The following is a 22,449-nucleotide window of genomic DNA, read 5'->3' on the forward strand; positions in this document are numbered from 1 at the left end:
ATGTTTTTAGGCATCTGTGTGAACTTGTAAGAAAACATTCTGCTTTAGGGAATCCACTCCTTGAACTCAGAGGCACCTCTGCCCACCCCCCCTTTTTTTTAATTTCAGGCTTACCTTGGTGCCTGAAAATAGGCTAAATGACAGAGAGGGGCTGTTTGTGGCTAAAGTCCATAATACTTTTTCTGATTCATTTTCAAAGTGTGCAGAGACCACCTATGCAAGAGCTAAAGCCTGGGATGACGGTGAGTGTAGTCAGTCACACGTTTTAATGGACCGATGGGAGTTAGTTAGGGGGGTTGCTTGTGAGCTGCTGAGAAGTGCCTTAGAAAGCAGATCACTTTCACCTCTGAAGATACCAGCCATAGTTGCTGGCGAAATGTTAGGATACCAGTTAATTAGACTGCGGCTTATTAACCTGGAAACTCATCACCACTGCAGGAATGTTTCCCCTTCCCCTCCCCTTCCCTCCGTTTTCATGCCTTTGTGTCAGATTCAACTCCTGGTGACTGACTGGATAGGTCCTTGGCAAGATTTTCAGAAGTGGCTTGCCCTTGCCTTCTTCCTGGGGCTGAAAGTGACTGGTCCAAGGCCACCCAGCTGGCTACATCCTGGTTTCTAGCCAGTGCCTTAAAATACTACATCGAAGTGGCTCTCTGCAATATTCATTAATGTTCTATAAATCACAGAGTATGTCATTGTACCAATTTACATAATTTTTGCAATGACATTACAAATCACAATAGAAATTTGCTCCATTGCATGTGGTGTTCATTGCCCTATACTAATATATGTCATGTCATCATCTTTCAACAGTCCAGAGAAAAGAATAGGTATTTGTAGATGCTTATGTGCAGAATTTTTTCAATTCACTGATTGTACATCAATAAAGATAGCTGAGATGCAAAAATATATTTGTGTTCTTTTTCTTTTCTCTAGAAAATGTTGTATATATGTGGCTAGTAGCAAGTATTATCTCTGACAGTCCATGTCTTGTTTGAGATGAAGAAATGTATTTTTATAAAGAAGGTTTGTGGTTATTTAACTATCTAATGATGACAGTTTTAACTAAAACAGATTTTTAAAAAATCAGTTGCTCTCTTGAAACAAGTTTAAATAGTGGAAAGTTAAAATATCAAATATTCAAAATGAACCAACAGCATCACTTAGCCAACAGGAGGCACTGTTCCCATGTAGTTACCCATCCAGTTTTGTTTCAGTAGTGAACATTCTTAGCATATTAGGTACTACTGGGTTACTGCCACTGAGCTATTAGTAATGCCCTAAAATGTGCCTTCAGAGATTCAGTTTTGAGCTGTCTCTGCAATGACTGCAGACCTATGAATGTTGCAATAAGGCTATTAAACTGAAAGTTGGAGCTGGATATCCCAATACACAATTCATTTCTAATCGAAATAGCTGCTTAATAAACTAGAAGAGAGTTATTTCACTTCACAAATGAGGAGATAAATGAGAGAACAATAAAAGACAATCTCCTGATTAATAAAGTAATTTTGCATTTTAAGTTAGAAGGAAGGAGAGCAGGACAAGGTAACCTTATGCTGGCAGCTTGTTCTATTTCCACAGCAATGGTTGGATCCCACTAAGGGGCGCGGGCGAGGAAAAAGCCCCAGTCTTTTCAGCAGATGTCTGGCACTGATCCTTGGATCTTTTTCATGCAGCTTATCGGTAGATACTGTCAAATATCTGTTAGCAATGACAACACTAGAGTGGTTAAAGATGAGCTCTTAACCTGTGCCCATGTCAAGTCACACTACCCCCTCCCCACAAAAAGTCTGGAAAATTTATCCTATTTATTTCACTTGTAGTACTTCTACCTCATGAGGCTCAAACAACTCATCATGAGCCATTCACAGTGGGTGCTGGCTATAATCCTCAGTGATCTAATTGGCTTAAAATCAGCAATATTTCTCAGACCACCTGAATGTCTATGGTCTGTCATAATCTTTAAAGATTAGTGTACATCCTTTAAAAATCTACTGATTATGATTGTCAGTATCGCTAGCATGCACAGGATGATACTACAGATGCAATAGGTTAAAAAGAACAGATTTTATTTTATTTTATTTTAATTAACTCAAATAATAAATTATAGGAAACCTATTCTTCCATTGTGGCATCTCTGGACTCATACTATTCAATATTGCTCCATAGGACATGAACTACAGTTTGATGCATGCAGTTTAACGGAATTGGTTGATTCCCCATAAAACTCCTAAAAACAGGTTTGACTGGGGAAACATCGCAATTCTTGAGTCCAATATTTTATCTTCCAAAACTTTCTATAATTCTTATTTAATGAAGAAAAACGCAATGTCAGACAGAGTATTTCAATAAATTATAATATGCTACTGGCAATTCAAAGTAGAGGTTTATAGTTATACAGAACAGTGACCTTATCCTCATCCACTGATGGTGCAGCCTATTAATGGAAGGTGTCCAACGGTAAATAAATGGATTCCTCATTCAGACTGTAGGGATGAAAAAGAATGAATGTGTTAGATTGCACAGACAGGTAGCCATAAATTCAATCCCTTTCACATTGTAATTCAAGGGTGAAACCCCCATTGACCCAAGCCCAACAAACAGCTATGAGCTCTCTCTCTCTCTCTCTCTCTCTGTCTCTCTCTGTATTCCCATTTAATGAACTAGGGTTTACAAAGCTACCAATGTTGTTGAATTCCCGATGAGTGTTGATATGGACATCTGATGCTCCAACAAACTAAACAGAAAGCACATTCTCGCATCCAAATCCAAACTCTGGATTAGCCTAGATCTTTGCTTGCCCCAAGAACAATTTCTTAATGTGCAATAGTTAAGTTAGTTAACTATCAGTTAGGAGATGGAGAGAGAATCATGTGGTTAATCCAAGTCCCTAGTGGGGTATCCTTTCAAGCCAAATGGCACTGGGGCTACTAATCCCAGCATCCCCATGGGAAAATTGTATTATTTATCATTTATCATTCTCCATCTTCCTCTTGGTCAGAGTGCATGAATCCCCAGGTACAAGAGGGCAAAAAGGGGGTTCATAGGCCCCTTTTTTCTTACTCACACCCTGTATATCCTATGCTATATCCTTGGGTGGTACTTGCTGACGCAACTGCTCCATTTTCTGCTCATGCTGGCGCTGCCGTTCATTCTCTTCATGCTCATATCTCAGCCTTGTCAATTCGAACTCCATCCGCCTCTTCTCCAGCTCTGTCTCGATGGCTAAGTCCAGCCTGCTGCTTGACCACTCTGACTCTGCCCCACTGACCACAATGCGTGGCACCTGTAGGCCTAGGTGTTCGGTCACCCCATCATTCCGTTGCTCTGGGGGCATGTCAGCTTTTTTTGCCTCTGAGGTGGTCTCCAATTGCTGCTCAAGTTTTGGACTCTCTTGATGCCCATTCTGCTCGCTGGAGAGCTTCCTTTCTTTCATCTCTGGCATGTATACTTCCATAGCCAGCTGGAGTTCTATCCTCATCTTACCTATATCAGCAAAGGCCACAGAAGCTGTTTCAGCTGTGGCATCTGCCATGCCACACCCAGATACTTTCTGGCTCACTATGTGGAGTTTTCCTGGCCGCTGGCGCATTTGCTCCATCTTCTCTTCATGCTGCCTCTGTTTCTCCTTCTCTTCATACATTTTTCGCTCATGCTGTCGCTGCCTCTCATTCTCCTCAGAGATGTGCTTCAGTTTGGCCAGTTCAAACTCCATGCGCATCTTCTCCAGTTCAATTTCTGTAATGGGGTCCAGCTTACCCCCAAGCTGCTCTTCTTCCCCATGAGCTCCAGTCCTGGAGGGAGATCCTTGGCGTATGTGCTCCATCTTTTCCTCATGCAGCCGTTGCTTATCATTCTCCTCATGCTGCTGCTTCAGTACAGTCAGTTCAAAGTCCAGTCGCATCTTCTCAATCTCACTGTCAACTCCATGTGTCTGTGTTTGTCTGGCTTTTCGCTGTTCTTGCTCCTTAACATAGTCATACTTATCATCTTTGTGGGCATTTTTCTCCTCTTTGGCAACTGCTTCTAATGGCAAAGGACTGTTTATGATTTCTATCTGCTGCAGGGTCTCTAAGAGCATCCGTTGATCTCCATTAGCCAGAGTATCAGTCATAACAGAGAGGTTGGCAGGACACACTGGCATATCTTCACTAGCCTCCTAAAACACAATAAAGGGAGGGGGCATCATGCATACATTTCTGAGATGGCCTAATTAACACCATATCTTGGGAGTGGTCTTTCTCTCTATATCCGAGGTAGAGAGCCTGTGGTCCTCCAGATATTTCTATCAACTCCAGATAGCACTGGCAATGATAAGAGACATTGGAAGTTGGAGTTGACTGATATACGGGAATGAAGAAACAAGTTAAAGGACACAAAACATTAGGGCCAGTTTATATGGCATCAGAATTTCCCATGCTGTTGTAGAAATATCTATATAAGGAAGATGGTTCTGGCACATGAAACATAGGCCAGGGAGTCCCAAACTTTTGGTGTCTGTGGACACATTTGGAATTTTGAAAGCGTGTTATATAGGACCGCTGTATCTGGACCTCCACTAGATGGCGGCAGAGAGATGAGAATACCCTAAATCTTCATAGGGATTTTTTTTGTAGGCATGGTAGTCCTAATCTTATGAACATTTTTACTAAATGTTTGCTCAGGTGGGTGTGGCCAATCACCAAACACCTATATAATAGAAATCAAACCAAGGCCTGGGTTGCATCCACCACATTTTGCTTTCTAAGAATATTTCTGGAGTCTTTGCATTTCCAGAAGCGTTATGAGGAACATAGCATGTTAATTTCCCACTCACTTTTAGTCTGAGATTACTTTAAAAAATAAAATTAAGATGAGCAGGGTCCAAGGATCATTAGGGATTGCTACTATTTCTCAGCCCAGGTCTGCTAGGCCTGATGGGCATTAATGGATAACTGCTGGAGGGCCATATGCCTACTCCTAGTTTTAAATTCTCTTGAGAGAATTGTCTAAAGGTTTTTGAGTACTTAGGACAAATTTTAGGAGTATTTACTAGGAGGATCTAGAACTGCTAGTGGACTACCCACTCAACATGAGCAAATAGAATGATCTACCTGTTAAAAAGGCCAATGCAATCTTGGGCTACGTTATCAGAAGCACTGCAACCATATTATCGGAGGGAACCCTTTCACTGTAAGCTGGTTAGGCAGAACATGGAATAGCAGGTCTGGTTTTGGGACCACACTTAAAAAAAACAAGACATGGACAAACTGGAGGGAGGAGAGCTACCAGGTTGATAAGGGGTCTGGAAATCCAGCTCTAGGAGGAATGGTTACAGAAGCTGGATAGGTTTCCCTTGCAAACAAGAACAGTACGGAAAATACTATAGTTGTCTGTAAACGTCTAAAACATTGGTACGTACAAATACAAGCATACCTGTTCCCTATTGAAAATGAGGGCAGCACATGGTCCAAAATTAAAAAGAGATGAACATTCAGAGGCATTTCCTGGCAAAAGGAGTTGGTAAACAATGGAACAGTCTGACTATAAGAGTGGTGGACATTTTCAAATGGGGGATGGAGGGTCACCTGCCAGGTCAGGTTTAGTGGATTCCTGCACTGACTGGGGGTAGGACTTGAGAAGCCCTAAGGTGCCTTCCAAGCCTAACATTCTATGATTCTATTTAGGGGTGTGCATTTATTCAGATCCAAAGCAGAAAAGATACTTTTGAGGGGGTGTTGGCAAACTTGCTGCACTTTTTAGTAGCTCCTTAAGCCACAAGCACCCCCATGCCCCTTCCAAAGCAACTTTTCTCCTTTGGATCTGAATACATGCACATCCCTAATTCTACTGTATCAATATTGTAGTACTTTTGTCAACCCAGTGTCCTCTACAGCAGCATTTCTCAACCTTGGCAACTTTAAGATGTGTGCACTTCAACTCCCAGAATTCCAGAATGCTGGCTTGGGAATTCCCAGAATTGCAGCATGCAGGCTGGGGAATTCTGGGAGTTAAAGTCTACACATCTTAAAATTGTTGAAGTTGAGAAACACTGCTCTAAACTACAATTTCAATAATCGTTAGTGAACACACAGGCCTATGACTAGCATGCAGGGGGAGTGGGGGCACACAGATAAAAGGAGGAAAGATTATTTTAAAAATATTCATCTGTAAAAACTTTGAAGGGCGAGAGAGGATTTAGGGGGGGGGCAAGCCTCATCTATCCTCCCTTTACTATGCCCATCAATACAGTAATTGGTTATGTTTTGTACAGGATTTTTAAAGTCTCTTATTGTTAAGATATCTCATATCTAAATCAGTTTCTTTATAGTTTTTGAGAAAGCTAAATTTCTTTCAGCTTCAATCATAGATTGGAACTGCTAACACATTTCTACTGTCAAAGCTTTCATTATGCCTTCCATAAAGCTATCTGAACTCCATAATTTCCCTCAATACCCATCAAACAAATCTTGATCACTTCTAAGCACATAAACTTATAATTACCATTCTTCCTTGTATTGTATGTTTTTCCATTCTATTTTTGTATCCCTACCTTAAATTTCCACTCACTTTTGGAATGCCCTATTTATCTCCAGGTGGATATCAAGAGGAGATCTGGCAGAGACTCCAGCCTTGCACAATTTTTCAAGGAATGTTATCTACTGTAATTGGGGAATCTGGGTCTGAACGAAGAGCAGTATTGGGGTCAGACAGACTCTGGGCACAGCCATATGGCTGTGTTAAAGTACAATCTATCACTCTTTGCAGAAAAACATGCCAGCATACGATTTGCTGCCTCTGAGTTCTTTTCTGCCTCAAGACACTGGACTAGAAGCCAGGAAGCTATGAGTTGTAATCCTGCCTTAGGCACAGGAGCCATTTGGGTGACTTTGGGCCAGTCAGTCTGTCTAAGCCCTAGAAAGGAGGCAATGGCAAACCTCTTCTGAAAATGTTGCTATGAAAACTGCAGGGTCTTGATAGTTACAAGGTGTCACGACTGATTCAAAGGTAAACAGATACCTACAGTTTTAATGCAGGACAAGTTAAAGAAAGTAATTGGTGGATTTTCCTGGTTCCATTTCCTTTTCCACTGAAGCAGGATAAAGCACCACCAATTGCTTTCTTTAATATATGGTGGGGCTGGGAACTGGGAAGTTATAGGCAGATGCTTTTTATTGTAGGCATGGACATGCTTAGTACCTATGACCTTTCAGCTGGGCTATTTCTGAACATGGGTCTAGTACTCTACTGAAAGTCCTTTATGTATGTATGTATTTACTCAATTTATACAGCTGCCTCTTTTGCAACTGGGACTCTAGGCAGCAAAAGTAGAATTAAAACCAACAAAGAATGAACGAATATACATACATGCATACGTACGTACATAACACAATAATAGCATAACAGTACCCAAGGACAATCTGACTCAAGCCACCCAAGCACAGTCCTTTCAAGAAAAAAACCACATTGACAGGCTCACCCATGCCTGAGGGAACTTCAAAAACTTACAAAATGCCAGCAGGGTCAGGGCAAAATAAATCTTGGGGGATATGATGTTCCAAAGGGCAGGTGCTGCGATAGAGAAGGTATTCTTTGTGGGTCCTGCTAGATAGCACTGCTTAATAGACAGGACCTGGAGTACACCTACCCTGCCAGATCTAGTGAGCTGGGAAGAAACAACTGGAGAAAGGTAGTCCCGCAAATAACCTGGCCCCATGCCATGAAAGGCTGTACATGTGGTAACTAGTACCTTGAATTATACCTGGAAGTCTATTGGGGGCCTGTTCAGCTCACAAAGCAGTGGTGTAACATTGATGTACTGTACATAACTGGCTGCACCACCACATTCTGGAGCAGCTGCATCTTCCAACTGGTCTTGATGGGCAACCCTTGCAGTCATCCTTTTGGGAGGTAACTGAAGCATGAGTGACTGTGAGTAACATCTCCCAGGCCAGGAAAAGATGCAATTGGCACACACGATGAATCTATGAAAAGGCCCTCCTGACACAGGAGCCATTTGTTCCTCAAACAGAAGCTGCAAGTCTGGGAAGATCCCCAAATTGTGCACTAGTTCTGCCTGGGGCAGTGCAACCCCATTGAGAACTCAAGATGGAAAATCTCTGGATCCAGAAAATCTCCACATGTTGTTTTGGTCCTATACCTGGGCCTGTAACCCGACTGGAAGGATCTAGATAATCCACTTCCTTTAGGCCTTCTGAAACTGCAGCACGACCACCTTATCAACTTTAGGGAAGGCTGGAGACAGGATGAAAATTGTCCAGCAATGGTTTCTTGAGGAGGGGCAGACAACCACTCAACTGTCAATGGGACCACTCCTCCTCTCAAGGATGAATTCACTATTGCCTTAAAAAATGATTACTGGGGCATGTTTCTGACTCGATTAAGGGTGTGTGAAGATGAGTCTCCTAGCTAACATATTTGGTTGTACTACTTCTGTGATGCAAAAAGCCAGACAAACCACTGGGTCAGAGAGTTCTGTATTTCTTTGCTGTCTCTGTATTTCTGCAGCTGAGATATGGGGAAATTACATATAAATGGCTAGGAAAAACCTGGACCTATTTTGAGATTGCTAAGTGGGGGCAGTATAAAATCTAACTCTCTTTGGCCAGGAAATAAATTTAAAAGCTCATTTGTTAGTTAGATGCCATTGATTTCCAATCCTAGTGAGTCCCTAGACAAATGCTCATTTGGACCTGGCTCTAGTAATAACCTGTAGCTCCTTCAAGGACACCCTGTAATCTTTTTGAAACTTTCCAGCCACTTTGCTTTCTCCCCTTTCTTTGACTTCCTCAACCTTGTCAAGCACAATCATCTTTTTAGTGTATCATCTGTTCAAATAACGTGCCCAGAATATGAGTTTCTACCTGCTGATCTTTACTTCAAGGAAGCAATCAGCCTTTATTTAGTCAGGATTGATTGATTGATTGATTGATTGATTAGGTCCTTTTGCAGTCCATGGTACTTTGTGTAACCATCCCCAGATCTATAATTCAATCTTCTTTTTCTCATACTTTCTCAATGTCCAGTTTTCACAGCTGTATATTATCACCACAAAGAGCATTGCTTTAACTAGTCTGATTTTTGTTGTGTTATGGATATCCTTATCCTTTCTCCCTAGGACTGATCTTATTTTTGCTTTTCCAGCACACTGTTCATCTTTATTTATTATTGAGCTCAGGAAAACAAAATTATCTACACCTTTACTTCTGTAGTATGCATACATTTGTTCACAGATGTTCACTGATAGCCACTAATTCTAATTCTGATCCTGTTATTGAGCAAATTATAGCCAAGCACAAAGCGATGTCCTCTTTGAGTATTATTGCCACTCCATTTTCTCTATATACTATCATGACCTGAATAATATATTACATAATCATCACTCCAGTCTGGCAAAGTTATATCACCCCTAAAATATCCAATTTAGTATGCTTCACTTGACAATTTCCAGTTTTCCCTAGCTCATATTTTGTATATCCCATGTTCCAATTCTAATGTGCCTTTGTATTCTTTCAATACTGGCACCATCAGTGCCCAGACTTCTTGCAGCTTCAGTCTGGCCTTGTCATCACCTCCAGATTTACTTATGAAAATTGGATGGATATTCTTCTCCAGTAACTACAGGAGTACATTCTGACCTGGGAATCTCATCATCTGGCATCCAGACTTGTCTAACTATTCCAGCTTTGTCCATACTGTTTTCTTGACAACAATGCAAAAGAAGTTTGCCATTTCCTTCTTCCAGGTTTGATTCTGGAGTTCCTTCTCTAGATAGCCTGACTTCCCTCATACCTGCGAAGTCCTACCTGCCCTCACTCCCATTATGGATTACCTTTAGCTTCAAACCTCCCTTTTTGATTTTATTGGCAAAGGCATCCATAACAGGAGATAATGTACCACTGGAATCAATCCCAGAATCACTGAAATAATTGAGCCCTCCCATCACATGAAGTTGACAATCCTCTGAGAGGGGGATAAAAAGGTAACTTAAAAAAAAGACAGAGGAGGGCAAAGATTTGCTATACTGCCCAGGATGACAGGACAAGATCCAATAGATTTAAACTGCAAGACAGGAGATACATTGTGTTAAAATTCTTAATGATAGAAATAGTCTGAATTTGGATCAATTGCTTAGAGAAGAATGGAGGAAAAAGAATATGCTGGAATATTAATCTTTTGCTACAAGCTTTCTCACGCAACAATCCACTTTGCTTGATACCAAAGAAGGGGAACTGGAGAAAGCAAAATCAGTTAAAACATGAAATGTCTAAAGTTTTCAAAGGAACAGAAATAATAAAGCCAGCCAGAATCTTTGTGGGGTGTGAGGAAACTGTAATCCCTGTTACATAATCAATGAATCTCAGAAAAGCTTTTGGAAAGCCCATCCCTATTTATTATCCCAACCTACCTTGCAGGACTCTTGTGAGAATAAAATGAGTGAATTGTGCCTTGAACCCTTTGGAAAGGGTTTAGCTCTTACCATGGAGAACTTGGACACCAGAGTCAGAGATACAAGTAGCTTTATGTCACTATGCTTAGAGATTAAATTAAGTCTGTCCCTTTGCCTTCAGCCAGATCCCAGCTGTCCTGGTTTCCAAAACCAGATTATTCAAATCTACATTCCAGGCTAACTGTCTTAATGATGTCACAAGATTCCAGACTTAGCTTCCTTCATGCTCTCCTAGCACCTCTGCTGACTTGGAGGGGCTTAACAGTCCCTGTTAAGGGGCGGGAGAGTCTTTTTAACAGACAGATGTTATTTGAAAATAAGCATTGTTGTGGGAAAGATGTTTTTGAAGACAGGCAATGGGCATCTCAGACTGAGCATATATCCAACTGACTGGCTCCTGCTTGCTTAGACTGTATACAATTTGGAAAAAGAGTAATAGGAAGCTAGCACCAGGTATTCCCCTTTCAGCCTAGAAACTGATGTTATGGCACAGGAGAAAAGGTAGTTTAGAAAGACTCTGATCCAAGGGGCGATATTTGTTGATTCCGCTCCCCCATTAAGAATGCAGCAGGTCTAAATGTAAGATCTAGCTTTGGAAAAGTGTAATGTGTACAAAATCATCCGTGTGCTCTCTCCCTGCTTACGAGTCTGACATCAGCAATAATTTAAAATAGTGTCACTGATGGCGGCTTTTAAGTCTCCTCCCTCCTTTCACCATGGCTGCGGTTCAGGCACAGCAACTTTATTTCCCCAAGGCACTCTGTCTTTTAGGATGGATGCTAATTCTCCTGGCAATGGCATATTCCATGTGTCTTGCACCTGGGACCTACAGTAAGTGAGAAACACTGTTTCCTAGCTACTGCACTAGGACACCACTTTTGCAGCTGCAGGCATATCAGCTCAAAATAAGAATTTTTGTGAGAAAATGACATTACTCCCATACATTGCAAGCTGGAAAAATTCATTTCCCAAGCTATGGAATACAAGAGAATTAGCAACAGAGTAGGTAATACAACAGAAATTTAGAAAAAAAAAGATTCTAAACATTTCAAAATGCACATTAAAATATAGTTAAACATGTACTTGTAGAAGTATGAAACTTTGCCTTAAACTGCATCTTGAGGATTGCAGAAAGCAATGCTGTTTTCTACAGAGAGAGAAAAAGGGAAATAAATGGAAACAAGGAATGAAATTTGTGATCATCATTCACACCAACAATGATAGTACTTTCGAGACAATGAAAGCATATGCTGGTACTGTTGGATAGATTCTTGCATTAAAAGCTGGAAAGACATTTAGAAGAAAAAAATGGATGGGCTCCATGATTTGAGGTTAACTACTGTCTCTCAGCCCTCAGTCTCAATGAATAAAAGTGGGATTTTAGTGACTGGATTCACAAACTGAAGAAACACACAATAACATTATTTGCTGCTCAGATTCTAGAGCAACTGATACACCGAGGGATTTTGTAACAGTGGTATGGTAAGTTTCTAAGATGGAAAATGTGAAAGAAAAATAAAGTGCATAATCAACTTATCCCATTAAAAAATGCAGGTCAGTTAGCCTTCCCAGTAGCACCGCCTGGACAAGTTTCTGCAGTTTCCTTGGCAAGAGTAGCAGTTTATTTAATCAGACTTACACCATTTTTAAACCCTGTAACCTGGTATAGGTGCAACCACAATACTGTGGCTTGAATGTGGCTGAATATGAACTATTAACCCATCCAATTGGGGTGTATTCAGTAAACCATGTTAAACATAGCAAAATAATGTGACTGAATGTTTCTTATTAGGATTACTTCTGAATAAACATTACTACATAGTGTCAAAGATATACGTTCATGGGCAGTATGGGATTTCATGTACAATTATCCCTTAATGTTGGGGGAATTCACACATATGTTCCAACTATCTTATTTACCAGGAATAGCCCCTAGTTTACACATGCACATTACCTTATGGAGGACATTTTAGGAAGGCTTTTTAAGATGCTGTTGATAACACCCACTTCATGACAGTTCTTCAAAGTTCAGCCACTCCCCAGCCTTCTACAACCTCCTCTGGATATCTTGGGAGAACAACTCCCAGAATTCCTAACCTAAATCCTCCTATTCTGGGAGGTGTAGTCCAAGACATCCAGAGGACAGCTAGTTGAGAAAGGCTAGCTCATAAATGAATTGATCAAAGTGGGTGACGTGTGGCTGGATGAGATGATGTGATGGACATGGGGAGTCACAAAATGGTTTCAAGGTTAAAGTTTTTTTTTTCTTTCCAACATCGCACAAACTATCACGTAGACATCCGAAAGCAGGCATGTCTGCCATTTGAGGCAAATATAAGGGCAGAAGTATTTGGCAGTAAGGAGGTTGATGGTAGTTGCTGGACATTGCTGGTGTTCTTTGGGTGCTGCGTGGATTGAACATGCTAATCCATGCACAGCTGGAGGAGGAATCTGCAGCTGGAGAAATCACCCAGCAGGAGCAAGCAGCATTATTTATTTAGTTGTCTGCAGAGAACACTGGCTGGTGGAAAAGACTGCAACAGTTGGATAAATCAGATATAAGCAAGGACAGCTGGATGAGGGTGCTGGAATTCCAAGCTCAGGAAGGAGTTATTTTCTCTCTTTCTGTTCTTTTATCTAGGCTCATAAGCAAGCCTGAGAAATGAAAATACCGAAACTGTCTAAGCGAATGAAGATACCAAATCTGTGATAAGAATACCTGTGTGAATCAGGAAAGGAAGAAATGAGACAGTCAAGAAACTATCCATAAAGTTCCATATAGAAAAGCCTGTATAGAAACATTTCTATAGTTTGTTAAGCTTAGGCCGCTTTACAGAATATTAGAAATAATCACAAAGTATTAATCTAAAAACACTATAATAAATAAATATCATTTTGTTTATTCCTGGAAAATTCCCTTTTTCTACCCCTCAACTGAATTGTGGAAGGTGGTGACTGAATTCTATGACCATTACAATGAGTTAAAATACACCACTGAATAGCCATGTCATTGATTCCTCATAACATTTCTAGTCCTACTTTAACATAATATAAAAAGGCTCCTTCAGTGAGATGTGTGCATTTTGACTGGAATTCATACTTGATTCCTTAGCAACACTTTATCTTAACTGTTGTGGTAACCAGAAAATTATGTCATCACAGTGTGGAACTTTTTTGACATCACTGCTGTGGCAGTTCAGGAGAGGAACTGGGGCCTGAGTTTGAGTATGTGTGTTTGTGCATGTGTGCATTAAACTGGGGCAGCTGCTTTCAGGTCTTCTAGATGGGGCAAATGAGGCAACAGAGCCTTTTGCCTTAAAATCAGAGACTGATGTACATTTCTTGCTGGGAATAGATCTGCGATGGTAAGAAATTCTGGGAAGTTACTGAATTAAAGCTTGTAAAAACAGAGCATTGCAAATCATTAAAGAAAACGTAAGAGATACTATATTATAAAAATAACACTCATTTGCAAATTTGATACAAATTTAAGGCAGGCAGGGGTTGAAACCTTTTATGCCGTATTTAGATTGGTGGGAAGACTAAACCAATTGCTTATTGAAATCATGGGTCTACAATGTGCATTGGTTGGATAGTTCTGACATAAAACACTCTGCACAGCCAAGGGCTCTACTGACAATTGGCCAAAAGAAGGTGTAGTATTTTCTGCCCTTCTTTTTTAGGTCTTCCTTTTCTGTAGTTGTGGGGCTGGGAGTGGGAAGAAGGGGAAGGAATAAGATTTGCAGTTGGCTGGAATAATTTGAGATCAGTTGATGAGCTGATATGAATTCATTTAATTGAAGCCTGAGAGGAACTAGGCATCTGACTGCCACGCCTCTTTGAGGGACACATCCAAGTTTGGATTTCTGACCCTGAAAAAGGCCATCTCGGAAGCTGGCAGGAATATATGATATGAAAGCTTCTCTTGGCTGAATCATAATACCCTCCCCCTCACTGTGCTCATCTCAGCTTTGCAAATTCATTTCTACAGCTTTTATTGTTGCCTTCATAAATATGATCTGTTATTACTGTAAACATCTTTAGCTGACTTTTAAAAAAAGAAACAGTCAATATCTTTTGAAATAACTAAGACAGGAATTAAAGCAGCCTCTCCCAATGCTCAATAGCTGTAGTTTGACAACAACTCCTGTTAACTGTCTCTTGGCCATGCTGGCTGGCATCATGTCTTAACATGTGGGGGTGGGGGAGAGACAGTTGGGGAAAGCTTTCTTAATGACTTTTGTTGCACCCCCTTTGGCAATTACAACACATTCCAGGATTGTCCCTATAAAGCAGAGTACAGAATCTGTGGTTTTCCAGATGTGGCTGAACTACATCTTTCAGAAGCTTCAGCCAGCAGGACAATGAAGGGAGGTAGAAAGACCACAAGTTTTCCATTCCTGCAGAAGATGTACATCTGTTATTATATTAGCTTATATACAAGTCCTCCCCCCTGCTTTCTGATCTGTCTCAGGAAACATCCAGAGAACCCCATTCATCTTCCGATTTCTCCACCTTTGAGGCAGAGTCCGTGCACCACACAGACAAGGAGATTCAAGCAGATCTGGATCATACTAGCAATCTGGAAGAGTCTGAATATTCTTATCAAGGAGGCAATGTAGAATTCAAGGACATGCAGGCAGGAATTGAGTTTGCTGTGCAGATAACCCCAATTAAAGATTCCAAAAAGCATAAGGAAAAGATGGTAAGTGAGAAGGAATGTGGCAGGTGGAGGAGGGAAATCTTCATTTTGCCCTTTTTTGGGGGGGGCATACTATTAAGCAATGAGTCACCTCTTCTGGTAGCTGATAAAAAAGTAACATATTTGTAGTGATGCTGAGGCCCACAAGATGAGTGGATGGCAGAGGGTCTCAAATGTTTTGTTCCAGAAGTCCTCTCAGTCCATTCTCCTCTCTCCTGCTTGAAGAAGTGGCTTGGTAGTTTCTGCTACTAGCACTTATCCTCCAGGGAGTGTCTTACCTGGTATCCATCTCCTAACTTTCGTATGAGAAAGACAGAATGGTGGTTAGAAGGTCAAATGGTGGCTGAACAGAATACCTCTTCCAGTATGTGCCCTGCTGCATGTGGTAGACAAGAAATCCTGAACTACTCCTGGTTGGACAACCTTAGCATGGATGATGAAATCCCCCAAAGACAAGAAGCACTTAATGTAGACACATGCCATGCCAGAAATCACCCCAGCCAGCTCAAGAAGAGAGGCTGTTAGGCAGAAGGGTGGACTGTACACAAACAGTATCCTTACAGTGTCCCAGCCCCCCAAACACAGCAACAGGGACCCAAAATAGGAAAAAAGTCAGATTCAGTTAACCAATTAATTTTGCACAACTTAATAATTCATAGGTATACAACAAAAATAAGAACATGAATAGAATAATTGTATATAAACAATAATAAAACTTGAAGCAATTAAAAAAAACAGTACCACTCCAGTTATTCCCTAAATGCTCTCTGGAAAATGTTTGCTTTAGCCAGTGCCTGAAATGCTAACAGGGTAGATGCTAACCCAAGTTCCAGAGGGAGACTATTCAACAAAATGCCTGGTAACATGGTTTCTGGGCCCCAGCCCTCTTCACCTTGACATAGCATTAGCAGCTTTTCCTGGGTGGAGCTTTTGGTCAATGAGCTGCAATTTCCATAGACAACAGCCACACTGCCTACCTGCCCTCCAGCCTGGCTTGCTATATCACTGAGAGGGGTCAGCTGCCTTCTCCTTTCTCAGCCAGGCCTCTACAACCATTGGATTGCCCTGGCATAATGACCCTACTGCCCCAGGGTAGCATTTCTTTTACCTCAGGGAACAGAACAATGACATCTCTGAGCAGAACAGCTTTACCTGGGATGTGCTTTAGTGACTTGGTCTGCATTCCTTACACAGCTGGAGAGAGGAACAAGGCCATACCTGCTGGCCATTCTTCCTTTGTACTTCTTACCTTCTTCACTAGCGTACATTCACCAAGTGTGTGAAGGGTTCTTATGTTGCATCCTGTTCCTTAACATAAAATAAGACCTGAGACAGCCAAGATGCTCCACGCATATTTCTGAATAAGCATGTCCTTTGGTGCTGGGTCACTGATGACAGGGTTATCAGTAGAGTTAGCCTTCATGGTCATGAAAATGCCTACATCTGGCTGCACATGCCTTTCCTTATAGAAGTCCTTGCTGAACAGAGTGAGTCATGCTATTAAATGAAGATACATGATGGTACCATACATTCATAAAAATAATAAAAATCCACAAAAGAAATGAATTATTTTTCCTGTATTTTTTTCCTTTTATAAGGAAATTCTTTTCAGATCCTAGTAGCTGGGATTTAGTCCCACAGTAATTAATATCTTTAAAAATAGATTAAGCAACAATTTGCTATTGCTAGCTGGGTTTTTGAAGACCAGCAAAGCACAGCAGAAGAATCCTACCATTCATTCAATACAAGATGATCTCACCTGCTTCTTGGAGTGGTAGAATAAAAAAGTGTTTTGAAGTAAACTTCTTCTTTGATTCCACTTGACTCACTATTCCTGGAAAGCCTCAAGTATCCCAGCCACTGGAAGTACCAGCAGGAGCAAGATCATGCCAATGAGCCCTGCTTATACTTTTGACAGAGTCATTTGGTCAGCTAATGAGAAAAAAAAAACATGGATGAGACTGGCCATGACCTAATCCAGCAAGTCCTTTCCTTAGTTCTTATGGCTGAATGCTATGGGTGAAATGTAAGGATTTATGCCATACTTTTTCATTTCAGGATGCTGCAAGGGAGACTCCAGGCTCTTCCTACTTTCCTGATGATATGACAGAGACCTTAGACAATAAGAGTCAAGCAGAGCAGGTGGCAATCACCAAGCAAAGAAGGGGCAATGCTATGTCACCAGAAGTATATTCCAGGATAGGGGAGGCCAGCAGTTTGGAAGGAATGGGTCATCTGAACAGTAGGCAGATCACAGCAGCTGATCTTGACTTGGAGAAGATGAGGTTGGATGGTGCAATGATTAGGCTAAAATATAGGCATGAAGATAATGAAAAGCGACGTCAGCATGAAGAAAAAATGGAACAGCTACGCCAAAAGGTTCCCTCTCAATCAGTAAGTGGGAAGGCATAGCAGGCAAATAGGAAACCCTTTTGATAAAGATAGAAATCAGATTCTGTACTGGCTCATCTATATCCTCTTGGCCATTGTTACGTTGCTGGTATAGAGCTATAAAAACCTTCATCAACCTAGTTCCAGCATACTAAAATCTGTTTACAAATCTGTGTTGTCACTGTTTATTATCTTAATAATGATAGATCTTTAATGCAGCCGACCTCAACCCAGTGCCCTCCAAATGTCCTGAAGTCATCACAACTGGAGGCTACCAGCTTGGGGAAGGCTGCTGTAAAGAATTCTGCAATTTCCCAAGAAGAGTGAGTGACAATCAAGGCAGTCCCAGTTTATCAGAGAGAAGTAGCCTCAAGGAATTTCCAGCATGAGCTTTCTGAAATAAATGGCCTTGAAATTCAAGAAAAGGGGAGCTAGGCTAGAGTTTTCTGATTTTGGAGGGGGTCCATTGCCATGCTCTCATGGAGATTCCTCTTTGGTAGATGCTGCTATTGCTATTGCTTTGGCCCAGTTTGGAAAGAACAGTAGAAGATTTCTGCTGAGGAGGGCTGTCACTCACTCCTCTGTGCTTCCTCTTGGACATGACTCTGGACTGACTGAACTGTAAAGACAATGAAGGGAGTTTGGCTGAGATGCCAAACTCCCAAGGCTGCCTGACTCAGAGCTATACAAATTTTATGGCTATTAAAGTTACTGCCTGCAATTTGGAGAATGCAGACAGAGGCAGATGTGCATCCTTCTAAAGGGCACAGGGTGCAAAGATAGTTTTAAAGGGGAGGAAGTAAAAGAGGCAGACGTTGCAGACGAAAGTGAGGAAATAGTATCGCAATCAATGCTTGATCGTAAGAGATGCTGTTATGATGCAGCACATTATTTTTATTTAGTTTAGTCAAAGCATTTCTAAGTTGCTTCTTCCTGCAAAGCTTAGCATGCAAAAGGCACATAGGGAAGATCTTGAGGAGGACACTAATTACCTTTGGGCCAACTATTTTGGCATCCTTGAAGTCTTGGACATTTCAGCAAGTGGAAGAGACAATTCGGAGAGAGAACTCAGCAGTGGCCAGGCTAGGCATGCTTGTTTAAGTGAAAAGGTGAAAGGTCCCCTGGGCAAGCACCGAGTCATGTCTGACCCTTTGGGGGGACTCCACTTTCGCGACGTTTTCTTGGCAGACTATAGCGGGGTGGTTTGCCATGGCCTTCCCCAGTTGTCACCAACAAATATTAGATGTAGCTTAACCTCCAGGTAAAATACATACACATTAGGAAAATACAGATGTTTATAAGATTGCATTGCTCACTTTCTTTGGATTATGCCTCAAACACTTGGGCCTATCAACAGTTTCACCATGTTCCTTTCTTTCTTGTTCCTTTCACTCACAGATTGGACAAGAGCTCCATGAATTATTCCAGCCCCAGAACCAGTATGCCCTATTTTTTTTCTGCTTCATCTTTATCCATGTTATTTACACAGTAAGGGAGCTGGCTTTCTATTTTATTACGAAGCACCACATATTCTGCTTTGCCATTTTGCTGTATTTTGTTTTCAAGAAGATTTTCCTGGATTACAAAAATAGGAAAAAACAGCCTTGAAACAGCAGCAGACTCTAAGCAGCAGAGACAAGAGGAATATGGCTCCTTGAAGTTTACGTATCTCATATTTTCGCCCCTTTACAGTTTCCTAGTGTGCTCAATGAATGCAGGTTTTGGTTTGGCTGTTGAAGGGTCTGATGGTGTCCTCTTTGTTGAATGTTATATTCCCCTTCCCTTTAAGGCTTTTTAAGAGCAGCCTTCCACCTGAGCCTGTCACAGTCACCAATGTTAATAAATTGTCATGGAATTAAAAAAAAAAGTGTTTGTGTACATTGATGCTTTGAGAAGTATTGCAGGTAAAACTATTTTTAAAGTAGACAGCTCAAGGCGGTCCAATATTAAACATTAAATTCCAAATGAAGTTCAACCACACAAAATACATATGCAGTAGTAGAATAGAAGAAACACTAAATTAGAAAAGGCCATCTCTAATGTTCTCCAGATGTTTGGAATTCAGTTCCCACCAGTCCCAGGTACCACAGCCAAACAAAAGGATTTTGGGGGAAGGGGTGAGTCAGTCCAAAAGATTTGAATGGAATCAAGTTGCCTGTCCCTGAACTAGGGATGTACTCTTCAAAATAAATATCCAAAGACATTTTGCTACCTGCTGCACTGTAGGAATTGTTGCCCCTGCACCAAATCATAGGTGCATAATACTCAAAGCCAGTCAGTAAAAATATAAAAATGACATGCTAAATAATAACTTGCAGGTTTACTGTGAGTCCTCAGATCCGTTTTCTGAGACAGCTTCTTCATTTGGCTGGTAGAAAGGCAAAACTTGGCCTTCTTCACTTTTACCCTCATCACCATCTTCCTCTTCACGTATTAGTTTTCACATCGTTCCTTGCTCATAGCAGAACTCAGCCCCACTGATAAGACTCAGCAAGCAAACATACTTCCCCCATGGATCATGGGGGAGAGATGAGAGAGCTCAATCCCACACTCAGTTTAGGGAGTTCTGGAGTCCAAGGGAAAATACCACTTTTGTGCCAGAACATCTCATACCAGCTTCAGGCTCCCTTAGCAGCAGGCTGAGATAGAGATGGAGGTCACAGCATGAAAATATATCCCTACAAATGGTCAGTGAAACATCTTCATGTGACAGCAAGCAGGATATATGGATGAACCCTCCCTCGGGGAATATATCCTGGTAGGGGCTTAACTCAAAGATCAGCCATGTTTCCCCACCTCTTTCGCTTGGTTTTACCCATCTTGCCTATGTTTTCATGACATGCTCTTCCATGATTAAGTTATAATTTATGTCAGTTCTTCCAATTTTTCCTTTAAATAAATTTCTCAAATTTGGCAACTTTAAGACGTGTGGACTTCAATTCCCAGAATTCCCTAGCCAGCCATGCTGAGATTTTAGTCTTAAAAATGCTTCTTGCACCAGGAACCACCTGCAATCCTCTTGCAGACCACCAATTGGTTTATGCAATGAACCCAATTTTCTGCATTTATATAACATGCAAAATTAAACTGAAAACAGAGACTGGGTTTGCATAATACATGAGACTAAAATGTGGTTAGCTAGTTTCTGGTTGATTGTGTTTTGCAAATTAGCAGAATTCTTGGAAGCTTTAAAGTTTGCACATATTTTATGTAACTGCAACTGATCTGTTAAAGATATTGCCCTAATGGATATCCCATATTTATATGTAATGTATTTACAGAAAATGTCTTTGTATCTATGCAAAACTTTAACTGTTCCAGATTCTGAATGGTCATCACTCTTGCAAAAGGGATTTATAATATTGGATACGCCCCACCAAAAAACCCCACAAAAAGACACCCTAAGGAAAAATATTCTATAATCAGCCTTGGGGATTATAATGGCAGCAAGACAGATGCTTCTGGAAAGCACAGATATAGAACATGAGACATGAGGGTAATGACTTCTTCTTGCTATTGCCTCCTCCCCACTTCAACCTGTGGTATTCAGCAGAATATTTGCCAAGAACCAAGTGTTAATGGTCATGCTCTCAGGACACACTGAGCTTAAAACACCTGAATTTACTTTGTGGTTTAGTCAATGTATCATGCAAAGGCAGAACGTTCAGTTAATTGGGTAAATCATGGTTTAGTCAACCATGGACATGTGTGCAAACACAGCCAATATACAGCCATCATAACTATTTATCTTTGATAGCTTTGTCCTCCATAGACTTCTCTAATCCCATTGTAATCTTACTGCTACTACTTTATTGTAACTAAAGGCAGGATATATGAATTCCTGGAATACCAGACCTGGGCAAAAAAACTCATGAACCCTAAACAGCAGCAAACAGATACAGTCTAGGTCTTTGCTTAGGGTAGCCCTAAAGAAACCCTTTTTCTATCCTGCTTTGGATGCAGAGCAATTTCCATACCATATCTGAGGATACAGGACAGAATGATTAGCTCTGATTTGCTACTGTGAAAGGTTCTTTCCTTATAGGAAACTAGAGAGTAAATATGTCAAGAGTGTGTTGTCCAACAGACCCAGTCAGAAAGCTAGACAGGCATTTTATTCTACATTAGAGACCAGGAAACAGGAGCAAGAGGAGACTCCTGATTTTATTCCAGTATAACTCCACTAAATCCAGCACAAGCAAGTCCATTCCAACTGAGTCCAATGCCACTGACTGGCTAATCTATAGACTGAGGACACCTGCACAACAGGGTGTCCTGTTGTGTCCTCCAGAAGTTTTAGACTATAACTCCCAGAGTTCTTAGTCAATAGCCATTAGCAGACTGATGAAAACTAAAGTCCAGTGGTTCTGGAAAACACAATTGCCTATCTCTGATGCACAGAAAACCTTCTACTGCCAAATGAACGGTTGCATCTATTCACCAGGTATAGACCAGCTGGTGGAGAACAATTTCTTTTTTCAAATAGCAGGAGACAGTACCCACTTACCCATTATTTAATTTACGCAGTGTTTCAAAAGCTCCAACAAGCTTAGAGATGGATTATATTTATTTACTTATATTTCAAATTTAATCACTGCCCATCTCACTCAAAAAGCGACTCTGTGCTGTTTACGATAAAACAAGAAAAAACATCTTTAACACACAGCAATTGACCTAGATGCATATTAACAATCTTGTTGATGCCCAAACTGTTAACAGTAATAGAACAAGACCACACCATATCAATTAATGTTTTAACTCTTGAGTTCCATAGAATAACAGAGTTGGGTTATCAAGTTCAGCAACCTGCTCAGTGCAAGAACAAATTCAGCCGTCCCAGATAGATGTCCTCTAGACTTTGCATGAGCATATCCAATGAAAGGGAATCCATCACTACTCCGTG

At 41.0% G+C, this 22,449-nt stretch overlaps 1 protein-coding gene across 1 annotated transcript; it reads left to right on the forward strand.

The window, feature by feature from the left end:
• The first annotated feature begins 10,484 nt into the window (after positions 1-10,484).
• On the forward strand, positions 10,485-19,154 carry TMEM247 (transmembrane protein 247). Its single transcript, XM_063291046.1, has 4 exons — positions 10,485-10,505; positions 14,928-15,158; positions 17,214-17,549; positions 18,945-19,154. The coding sequence occupies exons 1-4, from the start codon at positions 10,485-10,487 to the stop codon at positions 19,152-19,154; spliced, it is 798 nt and encodes a 265-aa protein (XP_063147116.1).
• The last annotated feature ends 3,295 nt before the right edge of the window (positions 19,155-22,449 follow it).

Source organism: Candoia aspera, chromosome 1, assembly GCF_035149785.1.
Source record: "Candoia aspera isolate rCanAsp1 chromosome 1, rCanAsp1.hap2, whole genome shotgun sequence".
Classification (NCBI taxonomy): Eukaryota; Metazoa; Chordata; class Lepidosauria; order Squamata; family Boidae; genus Candoia; species Candoia aspera.

Bases quoted from the DNA above. Each gene is read 5' to 3' on its own strand.
- TMEM247 (XM_063291046.1), top strand. From the start codon at position 10,485: ATGGAGAACTTGGACACCAGA. The intron at 15,159-17,213 runs GTAAGTGAGAAG...TTTTCATTTCAG, and splicing joins AAAAGCATAAGGAAAAGATG to GATGCTGCAAGGGAGACTCC. The intron at 17,550-18,944 runs GTAAGTGGGAAG...TTTCACTCACAG, and splicing joins AAAAGGTTCCCTCTCAATCA to ATTGGACAAGAGCTCCATGA.